This window comes from Linepithema humile, chromosome 4 (genome assembly GCF_040581485.1).
Source record: "Linepithema humile isolate Giens D197 chromosome 4, Lhum_UNIL_v1.0, whole genome shotgun sequence".
NCBI lineage: Eukaryota > Metazoa > Arthropoda > Insecta > Hymenoptera > Formicidae > Linepithema > Linepithema humile.
In genome coordinates, this window is record NC_090131.1 from 8,529,873 (window position 1) to 8,541,913 (window position 12,041).

Here is a 12,041-nt window from a genome sequence, read left to right on the forward strand (position 1 = left end):
TCCTCGCCATCAAGCTGTTTCTAACTCTCCCCTTACTTCATTGTCCCTCGCCCACAACCGGTTTTATTGAGGTAACCTTCTCTCTATAGATCTTGTCCGTTCCGTTCTGTAAAAAATTTCTCTACCAGTCCCATGTAGCAAAAACGGAACGGAAATATAGTTACAAAATATATTTCACTCTAATAATTCAGTATTTTTAAGTACTCATAGCAATCTAATTTGCAAGAAAATTGCAGAAATTATATATATATTTGCTTCAACTACATTTAAATAACGAAATATTAACGTAATTAAGTACATTTACTTGCGATCGAGGCGACATTCCGTTCCGTTTTTGCTACATGGGACTGGTAGAGAAATTTTTTACGGAACGAAACGTGAACGGAACACTCAATTCTAGTGAGAAATCCGATCCGTCATTCCGATCCGTGTTCAATGGGACTGTACCCTATGTCTTGTCAACACTCAACGTTGATTTGTTCGCTCTAAAAGATCTGATCACGGACTAAGGAATAGAGGGACTGAGTCTAAGGCCGGTATTCATAGTCCGTTCTTATATTCAAGATCGTTTTAAGTACAAACTTATATTCGCTCTCTTTGTCAGACACAATCTATGTGTGACAAAGAGAGCGAATATAAGTCCGTGCTTAAGACGATTTTGAATATAAGAACGGACTATGAATACCGCCCTAAAGTCCTAATTTAGTCGAGAGGGGATGGTAACTCAAGCGTGCGGGGGGGACTGCTTTTCGCCATATTGATGTAGCGATTCTCACACAGAGATTCTGTGTCTGTGACATGGTTACATTCGTGTAGTGGTGCCACTAGACATAACGAGTGACAAGCATAAAGAGATTAGGTGATTTTATTATTGTTGTATTATAAATTTTATAAAATACTTTAACTTTTATTACTCTGAGGCTCTGCATACAGTAGACAAAATATTTGAAATAGCAATAAACATTTAATATTAAAAAGAGAAATTATTTTACATTTAACAAGAGAATAAAATATATTAATTAGTTCCAATTCTTAATTCATGCATTAATTTTTTCTATTTTTTTTTATTTTTAAAATAAATAATTCCAATTTTTTATTTCTAATATTTAATAATTATTTCTATTTCTATTTCCTATTTTATTTATTGTGCGCAGGATCTGACTTTCATTTTTCACATATACGCAAATAGTGAGTTCTATGGGCGGTATTCATAGTCCGTTCTTATATTTAAAATCGTCTTAAGCACGGACTTATATTCGCTCTCTTCGTCACACATAGATTGTGTCTGACGAAGAGAGCGAATATAAGTTCGTGCTTAAGACGATCTTGAATATAAGAACGGACTATGAATACCGCCCTATGTGTGGTAATTACTAAACGAATATGGCGGCCCCCCCCCCCCCCCCCCGCCACAAACGTGCTCCCTCGGTACAGCTTGTGCACCGTCCCTCTATTCCTTAGTCCGTGGATCTGATAGAATACTCCAATGGCGATAAGCGCTCACACAACCGTTGTGTTTTCTGAACGCGCCCAATGGCTGCGCTATTAAAAATTATTATTTTGTTATAATTAATAAATAATCCACCAACAATTATTCTACAAGACACAATTGAGACCAACAATCGATTTTCTATTGATTTGACGTATAAAAATTGAAAAAAAATTAAAAATTCCTATTAGGTAGGCTAACTTTATACTAGTAGTTTTCCACTAAGAGACACAAGCGACACAAAAGTATTATTCTCTCTGTTGCTCATTAAATATCGAACAAAGACGGAGTGATACTTGTGTCGATTTGTGTCAACTTGTGTCCTTTGTTGGAAAACAACCACTGATACTTCTTTTGTTTATAACAATTAAATTAACAACCAACAAACGTTAAAATTAGACCAACGATAATCAACAAAACGACCAACAATTAGCTATAATTGTTGAAAATTAGAAAAGTTTATTTTGGTGAGTTAACTTTACAGAGCTGTTAAACACGAGTTCGCGGTTCAACGTGATATCAATAAGAAAGTTAATAAAATGAAGCAAATGAAGCTAAACTACTGCTCGAATAAACGCTGGGAATTTCCTTAGATCAAAATGTGTAATAATTTACTAATGAAGCCTCGTGAAAAAATAAATAGTTTTTTACAAAAGACTATCTTTATTTAAACGGATTCATGCATAAACTGATTTATATAAAATAGTTATACAGTTATATAAAACTTGATCACCATAACAATGATAAAATAACGTTAGATAGATAAAACTATAAGCACAAGTGAATAATAAATTAGGAACTTGTATAAAAGTTATTGCAAACTATACTATAACTGTGAAATTGCAAGGAGTATAAAAAATGTATAAAATTTCTTGTCAGCGCTATTATAACGATATAACGATATAATACTATAGTATCATAATTGTTATTACTATTAATATTATGCGCACTTTCGACCCCGCACACCCAGAGGAGAAAGAAAGGAGCTGATTATATCTCTTCAGAGAATTAAAGAGAGAATTTGTATAAAACCACACCTTTATTAGTACAGAGGTTCGCGCTAGCCAGAAAGCAAGGTACAAAGAGCAAACGCTAGGGGGCAAGACAAAAGAAGAAAATAAGTGTCACTGTAGCGCCGCACTAGCGCTAGTTTTAAAAACAATACATAACAAGTATAACTAACTTTCTAACAATAATCTATTATGATATTTGTTTGTACCGTACAAATTGTACGTAATTATCATTGATATCTCCGATAATATTGATGTTAGAGAGAAATTGTTTTATGCAGATCATGTATAATCTAAAGACAATATTACCGAAGAAATATTAAATCGTCTCGTCTAAGATCCTGCGTACATTAAAGAAAATATTAAGAATAAGCATAAATATTAAATATTAAGAAGAACAATTTGGAATTACTTTACTTCAACCAAAAGAACAAAATGAATTAATTACTCTTAATTCGTAACGTTTTAATCCATTTAATTTTTTGCTTTGAAATGACATTGTTCTAATTTCTTATTCCTAATTAATATTTATTCTTATTCGTAATATTTTTCTCTACTATGCGTTGAGCTCAACTCTTTGAATTTAGGTGACATATTGCATATATAATTAAGACTGTTTCTTCAATAATCGCAAAACTTTATTAAAACAATTTTATATATATCTTTTATATATAACTTTTATATACATCTTTTATATACATCTTTTATATATCACATTTATTTACATTTTATATGCGATTGTGAATAAATACTGTCGATTTGATAAAATATACATAAAAAAAAATTCGAGATAAAAAATTATGTTTTATATTTATATTATTTAAAAAGTCAACGCAAATGTATTATCATTTCAATTAAAAATTAAATATTTAGCACTTAATATAAAATATGATATTTACACGCAAATTCTTTGAAAAAACAAAGTAAAATATTTACAAAAATACAACGATTAGGTTTCAATGGACAGCGTTTCGCAGTTCAAATTTCAAATTTTAAATGTCCATTGAAACTAAAAATTTCGGACGGTCATCCCTGCTTAAAATGATAGATAGGAAATGATAGAAAATTCTGGCTTTCCTTTCCAATGGTGATTTTGAATCCCTTATTTCGTAACGCACTTACGAATTTTTACATAGGTGGCTTTAATTCAACTCTAACTGTCCCTATAATTTATCCTTATGATAATTAATATGTTATACAATAATATATACAAATAATGTAAAACATTTTTATACGTGTATATGTGACTCTATGTTGTTTTATATATGTATGTATGTAATATTATGTTACTTTATATACGTGTATATGTAATTCTATATTACTTTATATAAGTGTGTATATGTGATTCTATATTACTTTATATACGTGTTTGTATGTGATTCTATGTTATTTTATATACGTGTATATGTAATTCTATATTACTTTATATATGTGTGTGTATGTGAGTCTATATTACTTTATAAACGTGTTTGTATGTGATTCTATATATGTGTGTATGTGATATGTTACTTTACATACCTGTGTATGTAACTCTATGTTACTTTATATACATGTATATGTAATTCTATATTACTTTATATATGTATATGTATGTGATTCTATATTACTTTATATATATATATATATACACATATTTAAAACTGTCTTAATATATAAACCAATTATAAAGTCGAATTAGCATCTAAAGACGATAAGATAGTCATCAAATAAGAACGGCCTATATCTAGAGACTATCTATATATAGAAGGCACAATAATACACGATATAAAGCAAGAACAACTAATATGGCCTGATATGGAGAATAGAGAATGATAAACTACTTAAGCAAGTAATGGAGTGGACCAATAGGATAAGAAAAGAGAAAAAAACCTAAGTAAACAGATGGAGAAAATAAAAAAAATTAATAAGTAAAAGGAAGGGACAATTGGAATAAATAGAGATTAGGTATTGTACAACATTGTAAGACGAATTATTGCATAAACCAAAAAATATATATTTATAATTATAAAGTTTTTAAACAAGATGAGATTTATGACATATTAAATTATATATATATATATTGCATATACATATATGAAACACATTAATAACATTTATAAATGTTAATTTGTAGTTTATCTTTCAGAACATAAAAATTATATTTTTGATGTGTAACAAAAATAAAAAAATACAAATCAGAAAATTGGAAGTAATAAAATACAAAAAAAATGTTTTATCTTGAAAAATACTTGACAGCAAACATTATAAAAAATGCGAATTACTAAATTGATAATATATTGAAGAAAAGTCTTATAATATTTAATCTGAATTGTTGTCATGTATACTATTTCGACTAGTGTCAGTAATGTCATGTATTGTTGAACTAACTATACTACTTTCTTCTTCATCATTCTCTTTGTCAGAAAATGTTACATTATTACATTCGTTATTCTTACCATCTGATAATGATGTTTCAAACAATGGTCCATGTTCTTTCGAAGAATTGTTCATTTCAGTTACTGAAAGAGAACTAGATGCGTTGGAATTATCGTTGTTTGGCACACTACTATCATTTGGATCGTTACTAGTGTTTTCAAAATTATTCATAACTTCACACACTTGTGCAGAAACAACCTTTTTATGTTGTGCTTTATTTCAATTTGGTGGATTATTAAGTTCATAAATCTTATGTGCTATGTGAGTTCCAATTTGTTGTGCCTCATAGTCTGCTGTTATTTCGTCTTGGCCTCTCTCAGACATTGCATAATGTTTTACAGCAGCTACAAACAATAAGAAAATTTTTTTGTACAATAAGAAATATGCAATAAGCTGTTTGAAATTTTTGTAACAACAAATTACCTCTTAAGGCTTGTAACTTAGTAGAATCTAGTGCTGGTCTAGCTGTCTCTTGTGTTTTATTTTTATTTCTATTAGATCTAGCACCAGTTACTGAACTTTCTTTAAGAGTTTTAATGCCAAAAACTGCGATAGCTAAATTTTTCACAAACTGTGGCATTGTTTTTGAAATTACACATACTGCATCATATTGACGTGCACATATATATACTCCATAACCAAGATGAATCTATAAGTAGAGCAAAAATTATGAATCGATTCAGGAAATTCTTGAAAATAGAATTAGCATATCTACCTCGTTACGCTCAATATTCCTATAACCTACAGGAAGATCTCCAACTCGGTCTTCATGTTTCATAGGATGTCTTTTAAAATATTCGGACATTAAGTCTGTTAAATAATAATAAATTATTATTTAAAAACTTTATATAAATGTATATATAATTTCGGATTAATTGCGTTCTTTACTCAGCAAAATAAGAAACAATTTTTATAGTGGATGACATCTTTTATATATTGATAAAATTCTAAGTGTTGTGTAAAGGACACCTTTACATTTGTGTACTAGTCACAAAACACATAATAAATACAGTGCGCTATTTATGACTAGCAAAAATATGTAAAGATATATAAATATTAAGCTATATGTTTTAATACAACATTTAAAATTTTATTAGTATATAAAAAAGTCATATAATGTTAGGAAATTTGCTACTTATTTTGCTGGATAGAAAACGAAATTAACCCGGAATTCTAATAGTAATAAAGTAAACATTATAATTAAAATTTAGTGCAATTAATAAGCATTTTTGAAAACCAACATATTTTAAACACATTGTATTATAATAGAATCACAAAGTGTACATAAAGGCTTATATTTTCAACTCACTTTTATCAATAAAAGTGTCTTAAATGTGGTTTCTTAGCCAATCAGATAGTTTCTAAGCCAGTTTCAGAGGCATTTTTATTAATAAAAATAAGTTGAGAACATGGACATATTACTTGTAACATTCTTCTATTTGGATGTACTTACACATGAGTTCATTGAAATTACTTAAGACCTTGATCTGAATTTCCTCATTAATCTGATAAAGTTTGGGATATTCATCTATCACTTTACACTTTGAAGCTCCATATTAAAATTTATTAAATCATTAATGATCCTTTCTTTATCTTTCATTTGATTCTTTAATTTCAAATATTTTGTTTCTAAATCTTCGTTTGTTTTCCGCAGTTTCTCCATCTAAAGAATAATGTGTAGTATAATTAATTGCTTTGTGTTTTTATATATTATCTCAATATTAAAATTTACCTTTTTCTTCAAGATATCGTCTTGATTAGTTTTAGATTGTAAGTGAGCATGATTGTTCTGCAATATCAAATAAATAATTTTACTTTTCAATTATGTTGTTTATTAGTTTATACGTTATTTCATTGCAAAGCTACACATATCACATTCATGCTATTTTTCATTAATTACTTTGAATTTAACTTTTATACTATTCATAATTTATAGATATAAAACAAAATTTTTAGACGTAAAATATGTAAAAATGAGTATTTTTTAAAACAGATTTTTAATGCTTCTTACCTTTGTCGACAATATTTCTTTAGTTTTCTGTTTAAATCCAGTAGCAATAAAATTATTATTTTCATGTAGAGTTTTATGCGAAGATTTACTTCTAGCTGTATTTTTATTTGTACAGCTTTGACCCTTAGTTATAGATGCATGTAATGCTTTTGTATTATCATGAGCAATTGAGTAATCTGTTAAGTTTTGTTTAGAACACAATTTAGAAACACTCTTGGTAATCGTAGCTGGTGATATTATTTCCTGAAAAATAAATAAAAATAATATATCATTAAAAACCATATATGTTGTAGTTTGTTACTATTTTTAAATCGTGTATCTAAGAAGAGAATTCAATTTTTATATTAAACATAATTTACTTTATTATTAGAATCAACTAATTCTTCTATACATGAGGAAACCAAATCGGTGTCGCTTTTATCATTTTGCACACAATTTCCCGTTTTGCTTGACTTCAATTTATATCGCTTGTCGTTTTTATTAATTTTTGATACTGATTGCTTCAAAGAGTTACTAGAGTTAAATTTTTTTCTATAAATAACGGTTCCTGTAAATAATATCAATAATGGATTAAAATATTTTTGTTTTTTTTAATATAAACTAAAAGATATATGCTTACATTTATCTCATTCTGTTTTTGATTCTTAATATCTTCTTTAGATGGCATTTTTTTTTCCAAAACATTCACAAAAGTGTTCAATTTTTGGTTCTTTAACTTGGCTGTTTTCATATTATTGTTTCCATTTTCAATACTTGATGTAAAATTATTGGTATTATCTTTTTTTACTAATTGTACATTTAGCTTCCTAATTTTTGCAGTAACTTTATTCTTCATATCCTCTCCCTTTAAATTTTAATAAAAGTTCGTATTTAATTTTTGTTGCTTTGAAAAGTAAAGGACCACGCACTTTTCTTAGGGAAAAATGAGTTTCATACAAATTGGCTGAAACTCTGGCAAAAGATAGCTCAAAATATGCCGATGGAAAGTTGTCATTGTTAAGTCAATCCTATGTGTCATTTCCGACTTATCAAGGTTGGAGCAGTATTTCTTGTTGATTTGTTTCCAATATTCCACATACATTAGATAACTTCATCAAAAAAAGAAAATCAACCTGATACTAAATTGCTTTTAGATAGATATTCCGTTATAAATAAAGAACAATTTTCATAAAAAATTAGAAACAAATTGACAAGAAACAATAGCTTTCTCCTGGAAGAAATCAATATTAATCCACACTTTAAGACACGTATTAATAATTGTTGCCAGAAATTCATATGTTAAGTGAAATTTGAATTTAAAATTAAATGTTTTGATTTTTTTATTCAGTTGTGTGAATCGTGATTGACATTATATTGATAATCGTAATTCAACTGCAAATTTACATCTAACTTTCAATTTTAATCTGAGCGTCTCGTTTGCAATGAGTTTCAATCAACAACTATTAAAACGAATTAAAAAAATTAAGTTCAACGGTTACTGATAAAAAAGACTTACGTCATCTCCACGGTCAAGGTCAGATTCAGTATTAACTTCGGTTGCTGAAATACATAAACTAAGAGGCAAAAACTCTACTCTTCTCGATTGTATTTTTTCATCCACTGCTTCTTTACTTTCTGTCGTACGATAAGAAAATATATTATTAATACAATATAATTTTTTGCTTTTTGTTAAGACGGCTTACTTAAAGCTTACTTTTATGAAAAAAATGCAAACTTCTAAAGAACATCGTAGGAACATTCTTAACATTTTCTGGGCAGCAATCATATATGTTTTTTCCCCCTTACTATTAATTTGTAAAATGTTTCATCGATAAATAATGTTGAATTTGTCAATAAAACTTAATTTTTCACGAGTTTATGTTAGAAAAAAAGATACATGATGATAGCTGCTTTGAACGTCTTTACATTATTAGGGTTGGACATGTTTCTTTGAGATTTATGTTATCTGATAGCAATATAAATAAATGGCTCATTAATATTACTTTTTAATCTCTTACCTTCTAAAATTACTTTTTGTTGCATTTTTCCTAATATGCCATAATAAAAGTGTCCGTCGTCCCACTTCACTTGATATTTTTTATCAAATAGTATGTTTTGAATGTCAAAATCCACTATATCGTCCGTATTAACAATAGCTTTTACACCATCTTCAAATTTGATGTAAGTAAACATGTTTGTATGTGCACTAGCTCTCGGTGATCGGTTACATTTTGCCATATTGCAATATCCTTAGGGTATAATACGTACAACGCTTTTTACTTGATGTTGCGTCGATGCAAGCGTCGCATTTTCTTTGTTTCTCACTTGTCTCTCTTTAATGTCTAATGAGAAACAAGTGAGAAACAAAGAAAATGCGACGCTCGCATCGACGCAACATCAAGTAAAAAGCGTTGTACGTATTGTTACGTCCTGATCAGACTACACGATTCTTTTCTTTTCATTAAATACCAGACCTAGTAAACGCGGAACCAACAAAACTCTTAAGAAATATTATAACGCCAGAGCTGTTTTCCTCATGAGACACCAGGAGCTCGAATCTTCTCACGGAGAAAAATAGCATGGATATTTCAAAATACCTTGGCCGCTCAGCGTGTCTATCGTCGCCAGAAAAACCGTAAAAGTCAAAACTTCGCGGTAGCTGGAGTCCTTAACCGACTCCAGACGGTTAGAGTAAGAGATAAAAAGAAAAAACTGGCACCAACTAGTCATACTCTTGGATTCCACCTACGGGAACTCTAGCTAGTAGATAGGGTTTTACCGAGTAACGATCGGGGAATGACCGCAGTCGTATGCCGAGAAGGCGCGACACCTGATACGGCGCACGTGTTTAGTAGGTCTGGGAAACCGAGATGCATTAGTCGCACTCTCCACGCGACACCAAGGGCACGCGACAGTCGTAAACTGTCAAATTTATTAGATCAGTGACCCAAGGCTTTGCGAACTTATATACCGATTCTTAACCACCCAATCCGAAAGCCGAGAATCGGGGCAAGCACTTCTATAGACCACCCATCATTCCATCGTATGGTCTAAAGACTACGCCCACCCAGATCTTAAGACACTGAGATGCACCCCACCTATACTAATTAACACCAACCGGGTTACGCCACCTCAAAAACCTACCCCCATCATATATGGACCCGAAACGACGCTATTCCTTATTCGTTAGGGCCTCTTTCTTCCTATCTCATTTCAAGTAACCTAGTCATCTAAACCCAATCCTATTAGCTAAAAATGACGCCATCCTCCCCCACATTAAAAATTTTCTCGCAAGACTAATTCCTATTCGATCCCCGCTCCAAAAACCTAAGATTTTCCAAAGGGATCTACCCCAAAGAAAAAGTATAAAAACCCGTGTTCTGGTGGCTCCGGACACAATCACACACAGTTTTTCAAGCAGTTTGCGCAGTTATTCCGTTTAGCTCAGTTTCTCGAAACAGTTTTTCGAGTAGTTCGGGGGCGCGAATCAAAGAGTAAAATCAGTTGATACTTTGTCGCGACCATCTCGTGGTGCATCTCAAGTAGAGGGTCCATTACCTTGACGACACCATCCCGCAGTAGGGTGCCCACTCGTTTACAAAAGGGTCCGACGCCTATACAACACCTTCCCTCAACGGGGCGCCTGCTCAGAACCACCGAACATATTCAACGCGATCCGAAACTACTCTGCAACGAGTAAGTCAGTTCATTTCTCTTTATTTTATTATTTCTTCTGTCCTCCCTCCGGAAAAATAAAACACACACACACACACACACACACACACACACACACACACACACACACACACACACACACTTGTAAAGAATACATAAATAAAATTATTAACATATGCGATTAAGAATTAAGTTTTTGTATCCTAATTATAAATTCAATCAAATTAAAATGTTGTCTTTAGTAAATTAAACTTTTGTTCTTTTTCATTTAACCACACCCTCCTCGTTCGTCACCCCCTCACACCTTCCCTCTCAAATTGCGCACAAAGGTTCCGCCCCGGGTAATAGGGATTCAATTCCTTGACCCAAAAAGGGAACCACGAGCGGTTGACTTGTTGACGGAGTAAAAACGACTCTTCCAGTCGCTGACCCGTCGCAAGTCCTAAACGTGCCGCTCGGCTCGTGCGGTCAGGTCCGTTTACGTCGATCGCCGAGCCCAACGAAAAAAATTCTACATCTATCAGGACGTAACAGACTTGATAGAAAGAATAAAAATTGGGGGCTCGTCCGGGATGAAAAGTGCAATTTTTGAGAGGTAGGAATGACAACGAGGTCTAACTCCGATAAAGATAAAATAGAAGAACAATTTAATGCCGCAATAAAAAACAAAAAGAAAACTAAATCAGATACATTAGATACACTTCACACATCCACTCCAGCAGCCTCCTCCGCTCGCGTCCCTAAACGAATTAAATTCAACGCTAACGAACCTGAAATTGAAGCGTTTTTAGTGGAACCTAGTGCTCCCGAGTACGGTTCCGACGATTCTGGTGACGAGACTATTAGACCGTGTGGTGAGAACGAACACTTAAATTTTAAACTAAGTCCAAGTGACAGTAAAAGGGTGAAAAATATGGCGCAAGGTAATCCGTTTGCTACCCTAAAATACGCGGTCGAAGCCGTTCCATTTTTCGACGGAAAAAATATCCCATTAAATTATTTTATCGAAGGATGCGAAGAGGCAAAGTCTATGTTGCCCCATGAAGCAGAGCCTCAATTTACTAAAATTTTACGAACGCGAATAGTAGGCGAGGCGCGACGAACAATTAGAGATCGAGATTTCGAAACAGTAGCTCAGTTAACTAAATATCTAAAACAAATTTACGGCGGATCTAAAAATGTGTATCAGTTACAGGGAGAATTAGGAAACGTATATCAAAAGAATGACGAGGATGTCGTCACTTATGCTAATCGTGTAAAACTCTTAGGAAAACAGATACGAGAAGCCTATCGTAGTTCAGAACACGCGTTAACAGATCACGACGTGCGAGCATCTTTAGAAACAGACATGTGTAAATGTTTCATCCGAGGCCTAAAACCCGAAATCGAGCAGAGGATCGCTCGAAACTTAGACGTACAGGCGACTGTAACAGATGCCCTACGCATAGAAAGAGAGCTTCGT

At 31.8% G+C, this 12,041-nt stretch overlaps 1 protein-coding gene across 1 annotated transcript; it reads right to left on the reverse strand.

Annotated features, from left to right (window-relative positions):
• Positions 1-452: 452 nt before the first annotated feature.
• On the reverse strand, positions 453-11,938 carry LOC136999745 (putative leucine-rich repeat-containing protein DDB_G0290503). The gene is made up of 9 exons (XM_067354387.1): positions 8,923-11,938; positions 8,421-8,539; positions 7,545-7,769; positions 6,926-7,168; positions 6,647-6,703; positions 6,368-6,577; positions 5,630-5,724; positions 5,338-5,563; positions 453-5,258 (listed from the first exon to the last, which is right to left on the reverse strand). The coding sequence occupies exons 1-6, from the start codon at positions 9,140-9,142 to the stop codon at positions 6,446-6,448; spliced, it is 996 nt and encodes a 331-aa protein (XP_067210488.1). The 5' UTR covers positions 9,143-11,938; the 3' UTR covers positions 453-5,258; positions 5,338-5,563; positions 5,630-5,724; positions 6,368-6,445.
• Between the last annotated feature and the right edge of the window lie 103 nt (positions 11,939-12,041).